General features: G+C 40.6%; 1 protein-coding gene across 28 annotated transcripts in view; it reads right to left on the bottom strand.

The window, feature by feature from the left end:
• Positions 1 to 21,511, bottom strand: part of EPB41L3 (erythrocyte membrane protein band 4.1 like 3) — a 139,677-nt gene that overhangs the window by 42,036 nt on the left and 76,130 nt on the right. For all 28 annotated transcript variants that reach the window (XM_085571946.1, XM_085571949.1, XM_085571954.1 and 25 more), the window contains exon 3: positions 18,035 to 18,232. In XM_085571946.1, the coding sequence (XP_085428072.1) occupies positions 18,035 to 18,232 (198 nt within the window). The remainder of the gene's footprint in view (positions 1 to 18,034; positions 18,233 to 21,511) is intronic.

Genomic DNA, 21,511 nt, shown 5'->3' with positions numbered 1-21,511 from the left:
GGAGAGAATGCCACCTTCAAATTTACGTGCCTCTGTCAACAGGGCTGTATCTGGGCTTTGCTTCCAGCCCAGCAGCCTTGGGAGAGGGTAGTTCAAAATCCAAGCTGACATAGCTATGTCAACAAACCCACAGAACACAAGGCTGGCCTCAAACTATTTTAGAAGTCCTAAGCAAGCCAAGATAAAAAAAAAAAAGGGGCTACTGCCTAACACCCAGTGAAAACATCACAAGAGATGATGGAGGGAGTTGTGCAGCATAAACTAATTTGTGTTAAATTTGGTATTTTTACTGTCATTCAAATGGTATATTGGAAAGGACACTGGAAAACATCCTTTATTTTTCTATCAATGGAGAAACTGAAGGGTGGCCTAAAAAATATTCTCCAGCTGAGGATGAAACACCAGGCCCAGAAGCGCATTACAAGTGTATTCCTGTAATTTCATTTGCTGTGCCTTCCAGCATTATTTGAGCAAACAGCTCTAGGGCCTTATTCTGTGTGTCACATGCTTTCCACCCTGTAAGTAGGAAGCATAAATATGCCCCAACGCCTTTATAATGTCAAACAAATGTTTAGTTAATTCTTCACGCCCCAAAATTGAAAGTAGGTAACAAAAGGTTGGTCGTTTTATACTTGGTGCCCTCTGTAGAGAAAGAGGTGGATAAAAAAGTCCTTAATACTAGTGCGTGGAGAGGAATCAACTCAGAAACTTCAAGCCAAAATGGTCACATTTCTGCTGTAAGCAAGCAATGCTGCATTTTGATTATTTTCTTGCTGTTCTACTTGTTAAAAAACTAAGTAGTTGTAATGAATTGAGAAAAACAAGCAGGTTAACTCTAGAGGACACCAGCTCTGAAAAACACTATGTCTGCACCAGAGAACCATTTACTTATATTTAAATTGTGGGACTTCAGTGCTCTCTTAATTTTAAGAGTCACTCAAGGCCAACACAGGAGCTGTTTTATGTGGCCAATCCACAGCTACAGAGATCTATACAGATGTCTGTTTTGAGAAATAGTAGCTAGCAGCTGCAAGGTATGGTGTTTTAACAGGGATTACAGGAAACAGTTGTGCAGGACTGTGCTGTAATAAAAACCAAATGCCCAGAAACCCCCCAGTGCTCAGTATTTCTTGTTTGGCTACATCCTACAAGTGAGAGTAACTACAGCAATCTGGAAAATTTCCATGGCAATGTAACCTCCTCTTCCTCCTCCTGTATGAAGATGCCCAAGCTGTACATAAGTAATTTTCTACAAAATTCCTGCTGCTCAGAATGTGGAAAAACCCTGCTGGTGGTACAAGAGGATATGAGAAATCAAAATGTAACTAACAGTCCCTCCTGGCCAGGGTCTTCTCTTCACCATCATGAGGTTAAGAACTGGTGTGATGGTTGAGGGAAAACCTGACCAAGATCACTTCTCCTGTTTCGTTTGGAAAGAGCCATTAGTGTCCAAACACTCACATTGAGTGTTGGATGAGCCTCACATCATAGCCTCACCACTGCCCCTCATCCTGCCTGTTCCCAGGTCAGAGATGACCAGTGGGAGAAAAATTTAGATGACTCTGATCATCTTGGGAGTTGGAGCAGCCCAAAATGGAGTCACCCCTGCTCTTCTAAAGCAAGAGGAATCCTCATGCCCCTGCACATAGGCAGCAATGCCACTTCATGTTGTGAGTAAGCACACTGTTTTCCAAAGCATCATTGTGCAGAAACAAAATGAAGGAAAGCTGTTGCATAAATCCACGGGAAATTAGGATGTTCATTAAGAAATATATAATTAAAGCAATTGAACAGATCTGTTTTGCCCTTGTTATTTGTTTTTATTTTAGTGCATGCCCAAATTACCCTGCCATGAAAGGCAAGGATATCATTGCTTTGGCAGGGAGAGAATGGGAGAAGAACAGAAAAGTCAACTTACAAATTCATACAGCTCCTAAACCTTCATTTTCCATTATGTTGGAGTGACAAGTCTAAGACGATGAAAGATTGACAGTCTGCTGGTTACTGTGGATCACAAGTTAATGCCAAAAATGCCAATCAATTCCCAGCAGTCCAAAAATGTAGATCAAAAAATAAATAAAACCAGAAAACTTTGTGCTATAAAATGCTGACTTTATAAATAAAAAAAAATTCTGAAAGGTAAATCAGGCAAGAGCATCCCCTAGAAATATTCTTAGATATTTTTCAGGCATGAATGGGATGAAAGGAAATGTGCAGATGCGAAAAAAGAGTCTCCGCTTAAGCTCTGGGAAAGAAGACATACAACACACAGATTAAACAGTATAAATGAACACAAAGGTCTGGGAGCAAAAACATTACGTTTTTTCACAGCCTCATCCCTACAGGTCTATAAAAGCCAGCACTCTCTCTTGAAGCTGGAATGGGAATAAACACCCTCCTGGTAAAGTTCCCAGTGAAAGGAGTCAGCAGCAGCAAACTTGGCAAGCCAGTGCCTGCCAGCAATTCTCACACACAAGGAGAAGCCTCCTCTCTGCTCACCAGCTTCTCCTCAGTTTTGAAGCTAAGTTTCTCCTTCCTTGAGATGCTGAAGGTCACAAAAGGCTCTCTTGTCCCCTAATTGGCTTCTGTGCCATGCTCAAATCTTTCCACGTCTCCTTCAGTCCATATCCCTCCATCATACACCCATCACCTTACAAGATCACCAGACCAAGACTGTGTGAACACATAGTGAAGAGCTCAAAAATTAAAGTACTTCCACCTTTGCTCTGCCTGAATAACAAGATTATTATCAAGTCAATTATTCTCATTGGCAAACACTTAGATACGACATTCAGTATTTCTTAATGCAGAACAATAATAGGAAAGTTTTCCTTTATTATTATTAAACCCATAAGCTGCAAAGTACTTATAATAAGCAAACATTATCAAAGTTAAAAAATACAAGCCTTTGTTATCACTTCAGCCACAAACTATGTGTATGGCAATCACAGAACCACTGATTGGCTGAGGCTGGAGGGCACCTCTGGAGATTTCCTAATCCATCCTCCCTTCTCCAGAAGCACCACCTAAAGCAGATTGGTCAGGATTGTGTCCACTTGGCTTTTGAATACCTCCATGGATGGAGACTCCACAGCCTGTGGGGGTCACTCTCATTGTGAATTTTTCTTTTCTCCTGTGTAAATGGGAATTTCTGTCTTTCACTTTGTGTCCCTTGTCTCTTCTTGTGGCAAATGTGCACCCCTGACCACATGCTGGCTCTGCCTTCTTCACTCCACCCTTCAGATATTGATACACATTGCTAAGGTGCCCCTGAGCCTTCTCTTCTCCAGGTTGAACAGTTCCAGCTCTCAGCCTTTCCTTGTAAAAGACATACTCCAGGGCCTTCCTCACCTCTGTAGCCCTTTGCTGAACTCTGTCCAGTATGCTCATGTTTCCTTTGTACTGGGAAACCCAGAATCAGACTCAGCATTTCAAGACTGAGTAAAGGGAATGAATAATCTCCCTCAACCTGCTGGTAACATTGCCCAGGATAGCACTGACCTTCTGTTCTGCTAGGGAACATGACTGACTTCTGTTCACCTTTTTGCCCATCAGGACCCTTGAGTAATAAAACCCTTGTATTGTGACAACCCAGCAACCATGCTCACATGTTACTGTACTGTGTTAAGCCACAAGGAAAATGACACAGAAAATGAGCAACCAACAATTTAATACAAAGATATGATGCTAACTTCCTTGTCCTACAGGTGGTAGTAAGACTCCAGAAAATTCCTTTGGGAGTCAGTAACATATAGGGAAGAGATGAGAAGATTTCAAATGTTATGTGCTGGATCGTGCATCCCAGGCTGGAAGTCAGTTGTGCCAGAGAAAAATTTATCAGGATTCAGATTTGCCACCTCCAAGAGACAAATTTTATTTCTGTGAAAGGCAGTAGGTCTGGCTGCCCCATGCCAGGAGGCAGCACCTCTCCAAAAGGTCTTCAAGCTGCTGTGGCTCCTGGTTTGGCAAACCTGCCCTGTCCCTGAAACACAATCATTTGCAGTCTTCCTGCAGGGCCATATTGGCACCCACCCTGATAATGCAGCCTGAGCCTCTTCTGCTGCACCTTACCCTGAATGACCCACTTTCACTTGTTGGGTAACCTCCACCCTACAGGACCAACCATCTTTCCTAGCTCTATGCCAGCTAGAGTCATCCATGCTGAGGACCTGTCAGCACTCAGGCTTCCTTCAGACATAATCCAGCCCTCAGTCTGACAGATTTCTCACTGCAGGGGCAATGCCATTCTGGGATTGGTAGCTCAACATGGCTGAGGAGCCTCTGTTCTCAGAGGGTTTCAAGGCATTGGCCAGGCAATGCCACAGCTGGCTTGCCCACACCTGCTCACTGCCCTGGCCACTGCCCTGCTCATGTCAGGGGCCTCTCCAGTCCCTTTGAACCAGCATGACCATGATACTGGGATCCCTGTGCACCTCCCCACGTGCTAAAGGATTCAGTGTCTGATTACAGGGTAGAGTGTTGGTCCATTCTCAAGGCTCTATTTTTGCTCACTAGCAGATTACCCTCCTTTCACTGAGAGGGAAACAGGATGAGGAGTTGATGAGCAGCAAGCAGCCCTCTCTGCTTCAGAGAAATGAAAACCATTGCAGCCTCCAAAGTGATGCACTTTGGGGAGGTTCTGCTTTGGCATTCAATGCTGCAGTCTCATGTGGGTGCAGAATGCTGAGCAAGGGCCGCTTGCAGCATGGAATCAATTACAAGAGATCACATTCAGACCAAATGTTGCAATGCTAGGGAAAACACAAAGTGAGAACAGAGTTCTACAGCCAAATATCTATAACAGGATTCATTTTTGCCACCAATAACCATCAACTCCACTGCACAGCAGCCACAAGATCAAGACAGCCCAATGAACGTCCCTTCCTGATCAGTCAAGGAGCTCACCAAGATTAAAATGTATCACAGCTGTGGACCTGGATTTTGAAAGAGCAGAGTTTGCATGTAACTTTCTGCACAGATACATATGCAAATGACCTTGCTGCTCTCCTGGGAAAAGCTGCCAAGCTGCCAGTGAGCAATGTCACACTAGCTCTAGCCTGGCATCCAACTCATACAATTACTGTAATAACTCTAGTTAGGCAGGATCTCTGGAATAAGGACAAACAGATCAGTATCATGAAATCCCAGTACGAATAATTGGACTCGAACTGATGTTGAGGTTATCTGGTTCACATTCCTAATTAGCATTTGCACTTTCCGATGGATCTCAACAATGCACTGCACAAATGTGTGGGCTGGCTCTACCCTTGCATGCTGTAATGTATTTTGGCATGTGGCTGTACTAACCTCTTTCTTTTCCCCTCTTCCTTCTGGTGGGGAAGAAGTAGTTAATTTTTTTTTCTCTTTCCAACGTTTCAATGTTTTTTTGATGAAAAATATTCCAATTGTGTGCAGAGCACTGATTTTATTTCATTTTACTGTTACAATTTAAATTACTTTTTGCAATTTAATTTGCTTGATACTTTCATTTTCTACACTGCCTGGGCTGCATGGTAGTCTCCTATGTGCAAACACAAGTAAAACACCTGAAAAACTTAAAATGTGTATGGCAAAAAATAAGAAACATACACAAGGGGAAGCTTCTACTTTGCAGCTTCTCCAATTATTCTTGCAACACAAACAAGTGAAAATGATTAACTGGCCATCTGGAATACTTTGCACTCACCACAGAGAGCACTCTCTTAACAAAATTCCCCCAGCTGAGTCTCTGAGTTGCTGAATTCCAGCCTCCTGACAGCACAATTTCTCATTCTTTCCTCATGAACTACCCCATTTACAGAAAATATATGCCAAATCCCCCCCCAAAAAAAAATCCCCAATACTTCTACAAATACTCACTACTTGTAAGCTAAAGTTACCAGGCCTGCAAAATCACTTTTGTACCAAGAATCCAATTTCAGGGGGAGGGATATGAACATCACACATATGTCATAAATTAATATGCATAGGCAAGTATGTATACAATATGTGCACACAAACAGATGTGAATTTGTAAGTGGATGTTCATTTTAGTTCCAAATGTAGAAAAGCTTGTGGCCTCATCATGCTGCTTCTCTATCTACAGAAAGTCAGTCAGAGATTCTAAACTCACACAGTCATTCTGGCAAGGAGCACATTTTTATCTGTAAATGAAATAATAATTAACATACATTTCCAACGTCTTTCCTGAAAAGAGTTTGACCTGTTCAAGAACCAAAGAGCTGAACTGAGAAATTCTAGAAGCTGATCATTGCACCTTAGGCCAGAAAATTTCCAAACATGGAGGACATGTTTTTTGAACATGTGTTGATTGAAGTCAGCAGAAAGAAATAGCAATTTTTTTTCTCAAGGAAGATAAGTGAAAAAGTCATTCTGAAGAAGTTGAACTTCATTTCACTTCTACACATTTGTAATTTGCATTTTCAAAGGATTTACTCTTTCCCTGTTTATACTTCTCCTCTGTTTCTCTCCACAGGGAAAAGAAGATTAAGCAGAAAGGTGACAGGAGAGAAAACAACTCCTGAATTTCTTCAAATCTCTCATTTCTCAACTGAAGTTCCCAGCAAGAAACTAAGTGAGGAGAATCCAGAAAGAAAAACAGAATAGAGAATCTTTCCTGGAGTCTTAACTGGCTGAAAATCAACAAGTTTCCCTCCTGTTTACTGAAGTAAATATCACACGTGTAATGTGTAGGATAAAAGCATCTGCAGCATAACATGACTTAACCACTGGAATTTAGGTCTCTAAATCCCCTGCCCTGCTTGCTGAAAATGGCACTGGCAGTTCCAGAAGCATCAATAACAGTTAATTCATCTGAAAGTTCAATGTGTTGCAAGCCATATTCTAAGCATTCCACAAAACATTTTCAAGTCATTTCTCCTCGGGAAAAAAACCTTTGCCAAAGTTATCAGTGCAACACTGTACACCAAAGATGAAGGTAGGATATATATTGACAAAGCAAGGAACAAATGCCCTATTCTTCTCTTCCACACCAACCAACAAAAAAAAAAAAAAAAAAAAGCTTAAAATGAAGGAAATTAACTCATATTTTCTCTTTATGCTAACTACTTCATTTCTTGCAGAAAAAATCTGCATATGCAAACTATTATAAACCAATGGCTTGGGGAGAAAGTACCCTTAAACATCATCTAGTTCCACCCCCTCACCATAAGCAGGGATACCTTCCACTAAATCAGATGGCTTTTAGTCCCATCCAACCTGGCCTTGAACACTTCCAGGGATGGGGCATCCGCAACTACTCTGGACAAGCAGTGTCTCAGCACCCTCACAGTAATGAATTTCCTCCTAACATCCAATCTAAATATTCCCTCTTTTAGTTTAAAACAGTTTCCCTTTGTTCTATCACTATCTGTCTATGTAAAATGTCTCTTTCCCTCTTTTCTGTAAGCCCCCTTTAACTCCTGGAGGGCCACAATAAGGTTTCCCTGGATTCCTTTCCAGGCAGAAAACCCCCAACCCTCTCAGTCCTGTCTTTACAGGAGAGGTGCTCCAGCCCTCTGAGAATCTTTGTCACCCTCCCCTGGATGAGGAGGAGACATAAATGTTCAAAATATAACACATAATCATTAATAATAAATGTTCATAAATGTATCCCCAGGATGGGCAGAATGCTCTCATCCAGTTTGTAACCAGTTGGCCAGCAAGTGTATGAGATATTGAACAAGACATTTTTGCCAGCTTTTCAGGATGCAAAGGAAAAAAAACCAACACACTCCAAGAAAAGAAAACATTCAAAGCAAAATAACATTCATTTTTTGGTTCTCAAAAGTTTTCCATACTTCAGTGGTAAACTGTATTTGGGAATGTCCCAAATCAAAACTCCAGATAATATCTACTTAATAAAATATTGAGCCAAAAGTTGGAAGAACTAAGAATTAGGCAATTTCAAATAATTTTTCTGAATAAAAGCTATATTAAAAAGACTTTTTTTTTTCGTTATGAAGCTACTTCATGTACAGAAATGCTTTTCCTGAAAGCTGCATATCAATAGAAGCTTTCCAACTGTTCTTTATTAACTTCTTTATGTGTGAACCTTCATAAAACATCCCAGTAGGTGACTGATATAGAGTAATAGTTTGAAATAAAACCTGCAATATTATTTTGCATCTCTGCCTCTGCCTTTTAATTTAGAACACTATCTTATACTGCTTTGCACATATAAGTAATGCCACATAAGGAAACAGAGTAGAGAGAAGGTATTTTTAACATACAGTGATGATTGACCACTTTCTTTTTTTCCCCCATGATGGTAGTACTATAATCCAGCATCTTGCTGATATTTATTGTAACACACCATATTGAAATGTATTACCATTCCTGAAAATAAACATTTCTGTCAACCACTAATCAAGCATTTAGATCAATAGATAAATATGTAGCACTGCCTATGCTACAGTTAGATACCTGCAGCAAATGTCAATGACATTGTATAATATGACATAGTTTTTATCAGGGGCAACCTTCTTTAATGCCATTTGAGCTGGCAATCCTAAACAGCCAGCACTAATCTAAAAAAACCCAGAGGACTGCTAAATCCCAGTAAGAAGATTGGTGACCTAGTCCCGATTCTGGCATCAAACCAAATTAGGGTTTTTGCCTTCTACATCAGCAGCAGAGATCACACCAGCACTGGCACCACACAAGCTCTAAGCATCCTGATGGGTGCTCTGCACAGTTTGCATCCTTGGTAAAAAATAGTGAGCACTCTGTTCATGACAATGAAACCTCATTGGGGGCACTTGATGAAAAATAAACACTCTGGAGCATGTTTTTGTATGTGGAAGTGTGAGAGCCATGTCTGCACATGCACAATGGCTACAGAAATACCTGTCAAATGTGATGATTTTCAAATGCATCCTAAGTGCATCAAAAGAATGAACACCATATAAACTGAGGTCTGCTACCAGCTTTCAAGCACTACTCTGTGATAAATGAATATAAAAACAGTGGACACAATTTCTCAATTAGAAGTTCTGTTCTCAGCACATTTATTAGCTTTACACATTTGCTAAATCATGACATAAAATAATAAGCAGTATTCCATTTATGAAGGCTTTTCAGCAGAGAAATTAACCCCCTCACTCAGCTTTCTTGGGAGCACAGATTGTTTGGGCTTGGATTTTAGCTGGACATGCAGCTTATCCATGCCTCCTGATTGCTCTACCACCTCCTGTAAGACACTCTGCAGTAACTCAGGTGGGTCTCTTAGGATTCACTACAGCAGTTGAAGCTTTCCAGTGGCGGCTAGAAATATTTTGCTTATTCTACCTATACTTGGACAAACTGAGCAAACACTCATCTCTCCTCATTTCATATGCTAACTAACTGTGCACAAGCCTAGTATCAGCATAGCAAGGGGAATTAATCACTACCTGAGATATAAATAGTCCTTGGCATATATCAACAAAAAACCCCCATAAACAGTTTGTTTATTTTCAGCTGAAAATGCTCTATGTCAACATAGTCCGATTTACAGAGTAATCTTGCCATATGAATTTAAGAGCCACAGAGCTCTCTCTGACCTACATTGCCAGCCTGGAGTGGAGAAAAAAAAACAAAACACTATACTGCAGAGAAAGATGCTCTTGAGGCGGAAGAGGGAGCAGAATGATCAGGCTTTTAGATTTGGGGTGCTTTAGATGGTATTGCACCATCAATGCTGAGGTTTTCATGAAAACTAACATAACCTGTTCTTAAGCTACATCCAAGCTTTATCCACTTCAGATCAAAACCATTTCTGCCAGAGTGAGATAAACCATGAGAGACATACCTTGCTGCCTATCAACACTTTGCTTTGCAAGCAGATATTTCACGACACAGTCCTGTCTATGATATTCTGCTCACTGTATCAACAGACAAGGATGAGAAAACATAAAAGCAGCCCAGTGTTGCATGGGGCTCAACTGGAAAAAAAAAAATCACCCATATGAGGCATTAAGATTTTTTTTTATATGCTAATATATTTAGAGGATGATAATAAAAGTAAAGATTTACATAGTTTGGGTCTGGAAATGGCAACTCTAAGTGTAAACATGGGGACAGCACCTATAAATTGGAGCAACTAGAAACAGAGTTGATGAACTTAGCTCGGTTGGGACTCGAACAAGCAGCAGGCACTTCACTGAGACAGAAACAGAGTAGGAAACATGACAAAATGCAGGAAGGCTTGGCAGAAGCATGACTGGGCAGTGACATGAAAATCAGCAACTTCTGTGTTGGTTGGGCATGGGGTAGAGGAATGCACACATTGTACAAAAACAGCAGAAGGCTTTGAGTGTCCATTTGGAAAAGGGAAAAGACAAAGCCTGTCATCCACTCTTTTTAATTTATATTCCGGCAGTCATTAAAAAATACATGCAGAGTTTGGGTGCTGGCTGCACAAGGCACCCCAGTAAAAAGCTGGAGGCTCTCTGGGGCCAAGACCACACCAGGCAATAAGCCTGGAGAAGACAAACATGAAGGGACTGATGCAGTCTTACCCTGGTGAGGCCATCAGCAAAAATGGTGACAAAGACAGGACTCCTGGAGCTAACAGATATCTCTCAATCTGGAGTGAAAGGCAGGTAGAAGATCATTCTCTCCTGGGCTCTTGCAAACAGATTAACCAGCAATGAACCTTGCAGTATCTCAGTTTGAGTATGCAAGATCAAACCTAGTTTTTAAAAACTTTGCCAGATGGAGAACAAGCTGTCTTGTTGCCTGGCTTGTATCCAACTGGTTCCCCAAAGGGAGGGAACCAGAGGAACTATTGCAGTTGAAAGTTTTCAGGTAACCATTTATTCCTAAAATATATGCAGTTTCAGAGCAGCTGAAAGTATTTGTCAATATAGGTGGACTGCTAACAATAGTTTTCAATGTTATGAAAAATGGCTGGCACCTCTAAGGTATCAAAATGAGTATTTTTGCCTGATAAGCTCAACATTTCACTGCACAAATAATTTTTATGCAGTGAAACTTTTAACAAAAGGCACTGGTTAAGAGGATTAGATGCAGAAAATGTAGATGTGGAGAAAATGTATACAATTTTTTTTTTTAAAGCTTCTGGCATTTGATTATGACCTTGTCCTCTGCTGTGCCAAAATGTGTAATTTAAGGCCCACCCATCTAAAGGAGTGACTTACTTTTAATTCTTGGTTCCTCATTCTGTCTCTAAAATACTTGCATATTAACTGGAGATAATATCTGTCTAATTGTTTAGGTGTCTCCCTACCAAGGTTATAAGAGATGTCCTCCTTGAATACTACACAACCCACACGTTCCCAGCCACAAGAGGCTGTGGGGGACTGAGCCTCCCCTGGCAAGGCAGAAATGCTCCAGCCCCACTCCCTCAGCCTTGTGGCATTTCCAAAAGGCTTAGTTCAACTGACTTGTTTTGATTTAGATTTCTTTAGCTTCAGTGAAATAAGAATAATAACCATAATCACTAAAAGGGAGCCCGAACACTTTTGTTTTTGTTTTAATTACCAAACTGAAGAGAAAAAAACCTTTCTCTCCTCAGCCTCACGGTTGATCATTATGAGATCATCATGACGTTGGTGCTGATTTCCAGATCATTATGCTTCTTGAATCGACAATTATTTTAACTCATAAAAAGAGGCCTAGGGTATTTGGAAAAAGCAAGTCAGAAGAACTGTTTAACTTTATTCAGCTGAAACATATTCAGGCAATACTCAGACTCCTACTGACATGTGTCAGGTAACATAGATCTTAAGTGAATCCCCTGGCTAATCCAAGTCAGCCCTAATTAGAGGGTCTGGGGACACAAAACATGCTGTGTAACAGTGATGATGCCTCTCAACTCAGTCACTTTTACTGAAATATATCCTGGGGAAGAAACAAAACCCCAAACAAAGGTCTTCATATTAAATTAAGTGAAGTGTAAGCAATGAGTAGGTCAAAAGGAAAAGACTTATTTTAAAAAGTCCTCTTGCATTCAGTAATCAGTTTCACATGTAAAGCCATTTGCAAGAGGCTGTGTGGAATTTATTAAGTAATTAAAATGTGCAGGGGGTAACTGAAACTGTATCCTTCAGAATGCAGAGTGCAGGAAGGTTTCCTTCCTGACCTTAAAATCTACCTCAAAACCGAGGAGAAATTTGATGTTACTAAACTCCCCATGCAAAAGTGGTTTGCAGGTCCACACACAGAAACTCCTAGGGAAGGCTTAGCTGGGACTGGATGTGGAGGGGGACCAGGGGGCTGTGCATTCCCCCTCTATCATACAGAAACACATGAGGATTTTTCCTCCAGAGGGAGTCTTGCAGGTCAGGAAAAGCAGCACAGGTTGCCACTGCTCTCTTTCATTTCTGGCAGAGGTGGCAGTGCAGAAATAATTCTGCTTGTTCTCAACCCTTCAAGCCTGTCCTAAGACAATCTTCAATGACTTATTTTTTAAGGAAGCATCATGTATTCTCACTTTTTTTAACAGGAAAATGAGAAATTCAAAAAGCAATACTTAAACTATTAGAGAATACATTTATTTCATGTCCATTTTGTCTTCAAAAGGATTATCAACCCATACTTGTGTAGGGCAGAAAGGGACCAGTTCACTCCAGTCTGCTTTGGTCCATGTTACAAATCCTGGTCTCAAATGTATGAAAAGAAAACTTCTTGCTATTTGAACTCAAGCATGCTACTCTGATGTCACCTGAGGATGTGGGGAAATCTATTAAGGATGTGGGGTCTCCACCAGGGAGGAAGTCACCAGAAGTTCATTACAAAGGTGTAAAAGTGGCTACAGTATGGGACACTGCCCAGGTTGCAGTGGCAGCATGACTGAGAAAACTGGAGCTAAACACACCCATATACAGTGTATTTTTACCAGTCCCTTTCTACCTCAGCAGACCACCCCCCTCTGACAGAAGTGGGGTTAACATTAATACTTTGTGAGTTGCTGTTTCTCTATGTGCTGTGCAGCTTATCTGGATCCTACGTCAACTTGCTTTTTGATGTAGGGCTGCAGAGATGCCACAGACAGGCTGCCATGGAAACATTTGTTTTCATTCACTGGTGGCCTGCATGATAAGAAACTCTGAGTGGTACAGGAATGACGAAAGAGTATAAATTACCAATGGCCTCAGACAGCTGAGCTTTTCAAAATTAAATCTAATTATTTTACCATTTATTTAGACAGATTATGTTACAGCTTTCTGCCCTCACATTGTGAGTGACAGCATGTATATATTTAGAGTAGAAACAAAGACAAATTCCAACTTGTTTTAGAAAGACACTTTAAATTAGGCTATGTGTAATGGAGAGCATGACAGCTTGTTCTACTTGCATCTTTTAATTAAAATGCAGTGGTCTATATAACAGAAAATTGAGATGGGGCAGATATGGACAACAAGGGAAACAAATCCTAGAAAAAATGTAATTGTATTACAGCATTTGAAGACTCCTACTTAAAGCTGAAGAAACCCAGAAGTAAGTTATTTTTGCTTGTTTTCTCAAATCTTAGGAAAAACTTGAACTAGCATGTTCATTACTTTTTTCAGGTTATCTGACATTAATTTCTAGTCTTGGCTCTTGCTTTCTCCTTAGCTTTTAAAACCAATGAATGCAAAACATAGGTCTCACTTGCTTGAAAAAGACAATTTGAAGTGCAGTTTTGGCCAGAGCTCTGGCCTTGGACACTTTGACAATCAACATTTCTGAGCATGATGCTGGCTGGGAGAGCACAATGAGCAACCCAAGGAGTACCACTGCCAGCAGGGGTGAACATCTAGGTGGAAACCACCACGCCTTGTCCCTCTGAATGGACTGCATCGACTCCTGTGATCCAACACCCCTCAGAAATCTCCAGGCTCTTCATGACAAGGGAGAAACAGCCAGCTGCCCTGAGGCTGTTTGTTTTGGCAGACAGGAGACAATGTCAGTGCACAAATACCTCTTCTCCAAAAGCCAGCAGCTTTCCCTGGGGAGGGGAAGCACCATTAGGTGGCCATCCCACCTTGGAAAGGAAACCCTTCTCTGAAATAAGGCTGCCACTACCATCTGCAGGCTTCTTGACAAGAGCAGCATCATGGGTACAGATGGTAATGCTGGTGGTTTATGGTTTTGGAGGAGGAAGAATGAACAGGTTGAGTAACCTCCTTAACCTGCTTTTGGCTTGTAATGAGTTACTGCATGAAAGACTTTCTGGGTCAGGACAGATAGAGCACACAGACACTACCACTGCAGGGCCACAAGGGAAAGCTTTTACCTGGTATTTGCTTAAGATCCTTTCACTGAATGGAGACTACATTAGATGACCCCCTGTTAACCTCAGCTTTGAAGTTAACTCCGCTACACTTTCCCTCATACATCTCATACAACATGAAAAGACCCTCAGTGTCACAAATGTAAAGCACTGAATGGAAGAGAGATTGAAAGATAGAGCAGCAGACAGTGAAAATGCTCAGCATTAAATATGGAGTAAGAAAGAGGGGCTTCTGAAACAAAGGACAGCAAGGGCATAATGGATTAACCAAACTTGCCTCAGAAGTGTCTCAATCTGTGAGTACATGCCACTTTGGCTGCTAGGTCATTAGTGGGATGAACACATAATTGATAAGCTGCAGGTTGTGCTCTACAGGAGAGCAATAAGCTCCTTTAAATTACATTAATATTTAACATACATAAAAAGCATTTGTCATTTGCAAAGCACTTTATAGAGTAACTGATGGATTCTATAATGATCCTCAACTCCCAGACTAGGGAGTGCAAGTCTGGAGAGATAAATACCTGGCCTACATCCAAATCAAGATTCACTGACAGAGCTATTATTCTAGCTCAAAATTAGGTTTCTAAGTTTCAGGTCCTTCCAGATTACATTGTTTTGTAGCCTTCAGTAGGTAGAAGCATGGATACACATGGAGCAGAAAGAAAGGAACTGACAACACAGGATGACATTTCTGACTCACATCTAAAAATTGTCACATCCCTACCTTGGGTCACTGTTCACTCTGAAAGATGCAGATATGTGGGTTGAACACAAGGAATGGGAGTATTGAATACCTGATTGCCATGTTATCTGTCCCTCTCCCTTTTCTTTTAAAGAATTAGTCTTGGGGAATTTACTGACCTCCATAATTTGTTAGGCACCTTAGTATACTTTATATTTTATATATATATATATATATATATGAAAGAAGAACTGAGATTAGCTCACTTGCTTACAGCATGGTGATAATAACACCAAGGGGATGGGTTCTATCCCTATAATGGCCTAATGGCCATTCATTTAAGAGGTGGAATTAATGATCCTTTTGGGTTCTGTGATTCTGTAAAAACTTCATAGCTTTGTGTGCTGCTGACAGAGAATATATATATATGTATATATATATGTGTATATATATATATATGTATATATGTATGCATATATATGTATGTATGTATATATGTATGCATAAATGTATATTTGCTTGTGCATATATACATTTCCCTTCCATTTAAATTGATATAGTGAGTTCACATGAAGGTGATCCTTAAAATATGATAGCATTTTTCTGAAATAACATAGATGGTTTCTTACACTGCAGCATTGAGTTTCTGTGTAACCAAAATCCTGACCCAAAAGTTCTGCAGAACTTCACCTTCAGCCTCCTACACAATTTCCTGGCATGTCTCCTGAGACAGACCCTCAGTTTCCCTGCCCTACTAACTCCCTTTGTGAATACTTTTTTACTCCTCTGGAGAAAAAAACACAGTGAAAGTCACATAATTTTTCTTGGCTGGACTCAGCATCCTTTTGCTGTAGCTGAACTTTATGCATGTAGGAAGTGAACGTTCTTTGGATCTACCAAAAATTCCCACGGGCTAGAGTAGGCTGTGCCACAGAAGCACCTGCATTTGTATAATCAGTACATACAACATACTGATAAAACTACCTAGGAAGGATGCGAAGTCTGAATCACACTGTTTAAGCTATGTTAGGTGTATCACCACTCCAGCTGCACTCGTTCCCTGAAGTATTTGTTCCTCCTAACTAACTTTGTTTCTATGTGCCCCATAGTCTACTCACCATTATAGCCTTACAGTCATTTGAAAAGTCATCCTTTTAGGAGCTCTATTCTCATCAATATTACATTCTGCCTGGGAAGCCTGATCATCTTAGAAGTAGGTAAAATTATTACTGATGACAGTCAATACAACTTGAAAATATTTCAACAATATAAGTAGGAAAAAATTATACAAAACTTATACTGGACATTATTCAAGAGCAATTCAGGACTTGCAAAGCAGAGAAATCTGAAAACCAGTAAAATATGATGGCTACCATATGCCAACATTTTTATGCTTCAAGAGAACTCAAGTTTAGTGAAAGAATGAAACTTCCTATAAAAAGCATTATTAACAGCATTTTTTTTGCATAAGTGGAAATCTAACGTAACAAATCTCCCTTTCTGTTCCATCTTAGATTCTGAAAAAGTTCAGCCTGCTAGACAAGATTTCCATAGAAATCTTATTTGTTAAGATTTGCTTGATTGTATTCCAAAAAGTGACTCATATTTTACAAGCAAGTGGCAAAAGCTGAAATGAGTTGACTCTTTCCATCAAAGTCAGTATGAGTCATTCCTCCATTTAATGGCTCCCCCACTATCCCTGCGTGACAAAACTGAGACAGCAGGTCAAGAAATGACCACTTGATAGTCACAAAGGATGTGACTTGCCCTAGATATCTAGTCCTAGGCTGAAGGAAACAACACAGGACTTGGCCAGTGAAATTAAAAGATACTCAGCCACATGGACAGCTAATTTGCTGTAAGAGTAGTAAAATACCAGCTTCTGTTTGCAGCGCACTCCTAGCATCACAACATTTGACCCAAACGTTAATGCCAGGGTTAACTAAAAACCAATAAGGTTTTTCCTCACCTGCCATTCTCCAATGCACCTAAAATGAGAGCAGCTGAAGGACAATAGGGCTGAGTGTAACATGATTGTAAAGATGCCATGATTTGGCTACCAGTCACATACTCTTTTTCTCTACCCTTTCTCCTTCTCCATGTTCCTGGGGATTTCCCTTTCAAGCCTGAAGACTATTTCATCTCTGCCTTCATACTCTCCTGTTCTCCCCAGTGGTTTTCCTCATGGAATTCCAGTTACCCAAAGGACTGTTGGCTTAGCCAGGTCCTCCAAGACTCATCCTTCCTCTGCAGGCACTGCTTGATCAGGCTCAGCCTTGTCTTGTGTGCATGACCTTCTGACCTAAAACAGGACAGGCTGGTCCACTGCCCAAAAGTCACCTTGGTGACAATGATGGAATAGAGAAAGGGTCCACCCTGAGATGCTGAATTTTCCATGCTTACTCTGAGGTGCTAAATGTGCTCAATTTTTGCTTTTCTGTGGCCTTCTGGAGTTGAAGGCACTGTCTTAGCCTAGGTCTGCCCATAGGTACAGACTGGCTTTAAGTGACAGTGAAGACCATCTCTCCCAAAAGTAGGTTCCTATCAGAGTCCCAGCAGGAAAAGAAAGCTTCCTTACAGAAAAATCACAACATCCTTTTGCCAGAACATTCAAACATAGTTATGATTCACAGACATCATGGAATAGCACACAAAACTCTCCATTCTCACTGCTATTTGTGCTTGACATTTTCCCCGCTTGCCCAGGGTGTCTCTCATGCCCACAGTAATCTCAATCTCAATAGTCAGATTTTCTGTATGGACAATGACTCAACGCAAGACTCAACTCAGTAAAGTACCAAGGAAAAGAAAAGCCCAGTGAGATCAAAATCCTTATTTCTTATGGGCTTTGTAGCCCATACTTTGCTTTCTGCATTCTTCTGTGGCAAGTGCCAACAGAAGATTAATCCACAGTCTCTGGCTGTTTCAGGGAGCACTCAGAATCCCTCACCTAGCTCAAATCTTTGCACCATCTTCAACAACCTCTAGAGAAAACAATGAAAGTATCTCTGTGTTTGACACTGGTGAAATATCACACCATTCATCCTTTTTCTTAAATTAGAAATACAATTTTCACCATTTATCTCCTGACAGGATGAAAAGAAAAAAAAAGATGACAAAAAGCCATTTACCTCTACTTCACATGCATATTCCGATCCATCCAGGAGTGTCACTTTGCATTGCATATTTTTCGGTTTCTTGACGATCTTTAGAGGAGACTTGGAAAGTTTGCTAGATGAAGATTTTTGAGAAAGCTTGTCGTCCTCTAGCTGCTGGTATTCCAGCTGTTTTGCACTCGCAGCAGCAAACTCCTGTTCTTTCTCTGTGGCCTATAAGGAGAAAAGAAAGATACTTTTTGAAATAAGGTAAACCAATCATGCCCTGCAATTCACTTTACATGCTGCACCCAAGCATTTAAGTGAGCCTTTTTTGGGGCTTGGACAAGAAAGCCCCTGATGCAGGACAGAGTCCTTACTGAAAAGACTTCTCATATTCCTTCCAACCCTACATTCTCCCTCCAAAATGCACAGAATACCCATGAAGGAGGGGCATTCATGAAAATATTTTAAGGCTTCTACTTTTTCCACAGGTACAGAATCCCACTTCCTCTTCCTGTACTTGTTTTTTTTTTTTTTTTTTTGGCAATTTGGAAATACTGAGTAATCAGTAAATTTTGTTGATGAACAGATACTCCTACACCTTCTTGATATTACTTTGAAGTCCTGTAGCTGTTAAATAATATGATGTTTCCGTGGTGTCATACAGAATAGAAAAACACCATCAAGTTTGCACTAATTTTTCTGTCAATGGGAAAACAGTCCCTGAATGAGGACATGGATCCCTCCTGAACAGTGCAAATTCATAAGGGGATGCTGATGTCCCTGGGAAAGTTAAAGGCTCCCCAATGATGAGAGGCTGAATTTTGGTCTCTGCTAATGCCCAGTAAGTCTCTCAAGCTGGAGAGAAGTAGGTGCTATTTGGAAGACAAAGATAAGGCAGGGAAGAGGGGCTAGAAGTAAATGACTATGGTTGCTTTTGCTTGGGTTTATCTGAGGGTCAGGCCATTTAAATTTACTGTGATGCAGCAGAGCCCACAGTCCTCTCCACAGCACTAGATGAAAGCCAGACAGCTCTACAGCATTTCACCCTTCCTAGCAACAGCTCTGTGCTGCAGTCATTACCCTTCTCATCAGTTATATCCTTGATAGACTCCAAACAAAACCTCAACAGGAGTGCAGTAATACCTCAGCTAGAGCATAAGTTAAATAAAAACATCTTTCTGTTATCTCACTACAAGGCAAAAAAACCCAGCCTACTCTGGCTCTGAATTCTTTCAATGTAACAAACAACAAGCATTAATGGAAATATATTGTATATTAATCCTGTAAGTCTGTTTTCATTCATTATATATAATAAACCTTCAGAAGAATGGAGCAAATCCATCCAAAGGCTTTAAGCTGCTTTGAGACCAGAACAATGTTGCATCATATAACCTGAAACAATACTGTACTTCTAAATCATGGGGTACTGTCCCCGAATGATTTAATAAAAACAAGCTTTAAGTTTCTCCTCTGCCTTCTGACAATGGGGTAAAGGACAATTTGGAGCTGGTTGTGATCCCTACATTGTTAGCTCTCACCAAAGCCCAGCAAATTACAAAGAGGTATGGCAAGACCTCACAGTCTTCCTTTCCCTGAAAGGAGGACACAGCAATGGCCTTCCTGGGCATTCTTGGATGGGGAAACTGGAAAAGAGTGGGGCTTAAAAGATAAAAAGGCAAGAAGAGCTGCTTTCAAAATCTATTGCATCTCCTGGGCCATGAATGTTCTTCCTCAGGAACAGCCTAGCACCAGCCATCTCTTCCCCCATCTACCTCCAGCACAAAAGAAATTCCTCCTCCAGCAGTTGGACACGAGCTCTGTGCCCGGATATCATAGCTTGAAAACTGGTGGGAGATGAAGGCTCAGTATATGTAAGTGGATCAGCTGTTTGCTGAGCATTTAACAATCACAGCAGCTGTGATGAAGAGGGAGAGACTTCCTGGGCTCACAGCAAGGCTTGAGGCCAGCTAGCCTTTTACCACATCTGCAGCCAGCTGGCAAGCAGTCCAGCCTTGTGCAGTGAGAAATAAACAACACTGAAGATGTCTCCTGTTTGGACCTCTGTGCATAACTGCACTGCTGCTGGTGGACAGAGGGGCTGTAATGATTTATGTATGTTTTGTCAAAAGAAATCTGCCAGGAAAGGTGCACATGCATATATGTGGGTAAAAAAAATAATTCCAGTGATGGGGAAAAAATACACTGTCTTACCCAGTGGCTCATTACATTTCTCATGTGAGAGTTAGCACTGTGCTCCAACAAAAATATCCCAGCATGGAACTAATCTCTTTCAAGAAAACTGAAAAACTGTTTGAGAAAAACTTCCACAACAACGACACCCCTCATCCATTTAAACTTCAAAACCATACTCAGCCTGTAAGCAATTTATGTGATTCGCAATGGATTGATCATTATTTTCCTTCATAAAGACAGTCAGTATATCAAGACTACTGCAGAGTTTTGCTTATTTATAAATCTTAAAAATATTACTGAGTTATTTTGTTTGTTAAGGTTCCCTTCTACATTAAGATCAGGGAAATGTGTCTAGGTTAAAATCATACAAAAGGTTTTCCTCTCATTTTTCTGGAGAACAAAACATGCCAAGAACTATTAGAGAAGATTCCCCCAAACTATGCTGACATGTTCAGGCATTGAGGTACTTTCAGACTGTATTAAGTCTCTTCTTCCTAAAGAAACCTGACATCCTGGAATCCAGGAAAAAAAAAATGGCCAGTGAAAGACCCATGTACACAGTGAATTATTTTTTACCCTGCAAGCATAGCTTCATTTTTTCCTAAATTTTTGTCCAAGGTATTTCTGCACTGGTTTTTTGTAGTTTCTGTACTCTGTTTTTGCAGTATTTTTTAAGCACTATGGACTAAATACTAATGCAGCACAAGTTGCTTCAGGGTTTACATTTTGGAGCATAATCTCTCTCATGTATGACATGGTATGTTCAAGCCCTTCTAAAACTAGATCTTTTCTCAAAGGATGCCTCTGGAGTCATGGGAATCAGCAATAAAGATCTTGGATGCTTTGCAGCTTCTCACTGGGGTATGAAGTGATGTTGCCACACTTGCAAAACACATTAATCCCATCTACTTATGGTACACTCAGAAACTTTGGTGCCCAACCTTGTGTGATGCCACCTTCTCTTTTTCAAAGAGACAGGAAGGCAGGCAGAAAGTGAAATTGCATTATTACAACTGATAGGAAGGACTCATTTCTCTAATACCTGTTAATCTCAATATGAAAAGGTTATTAACCTACATTAAAATGTTGGGAGGTTTTATGTGCACAGGAAGACAAAGAAAAGTTACTTCATGGACTGGTAACTTAAATCTTCCTTCTCAAGGTTCTCTTATACATGTAAGAGCAAAAATCCACTCCCTCACTGCAAATATGGACAGCAAGAGGGAGAATAAGATCTTTCAGTTTCTGGCTTTTTAATGACACTATTGCAAACAGCTTTGTCTCTTAGTGCTGCATTTAAACATTTCTTTCCTG

The sequence above is a fragment of the Lonchura striata genome, chromosome 2, assembly GCF_050655825.1.
Source record: "Lonchura striata isolate lonStrDom1 chromosome 2, ASM5065582v1, whole genome shotgun sequence".
NCBI lineage: Eukaryota > Metazoa > Chordata > Aves > Passeriformes > Estrildidae > Lonchura > Lonchura striata.
This window is presented reverse-complemented; position numbering and strand designations above follow the sequence as displayed.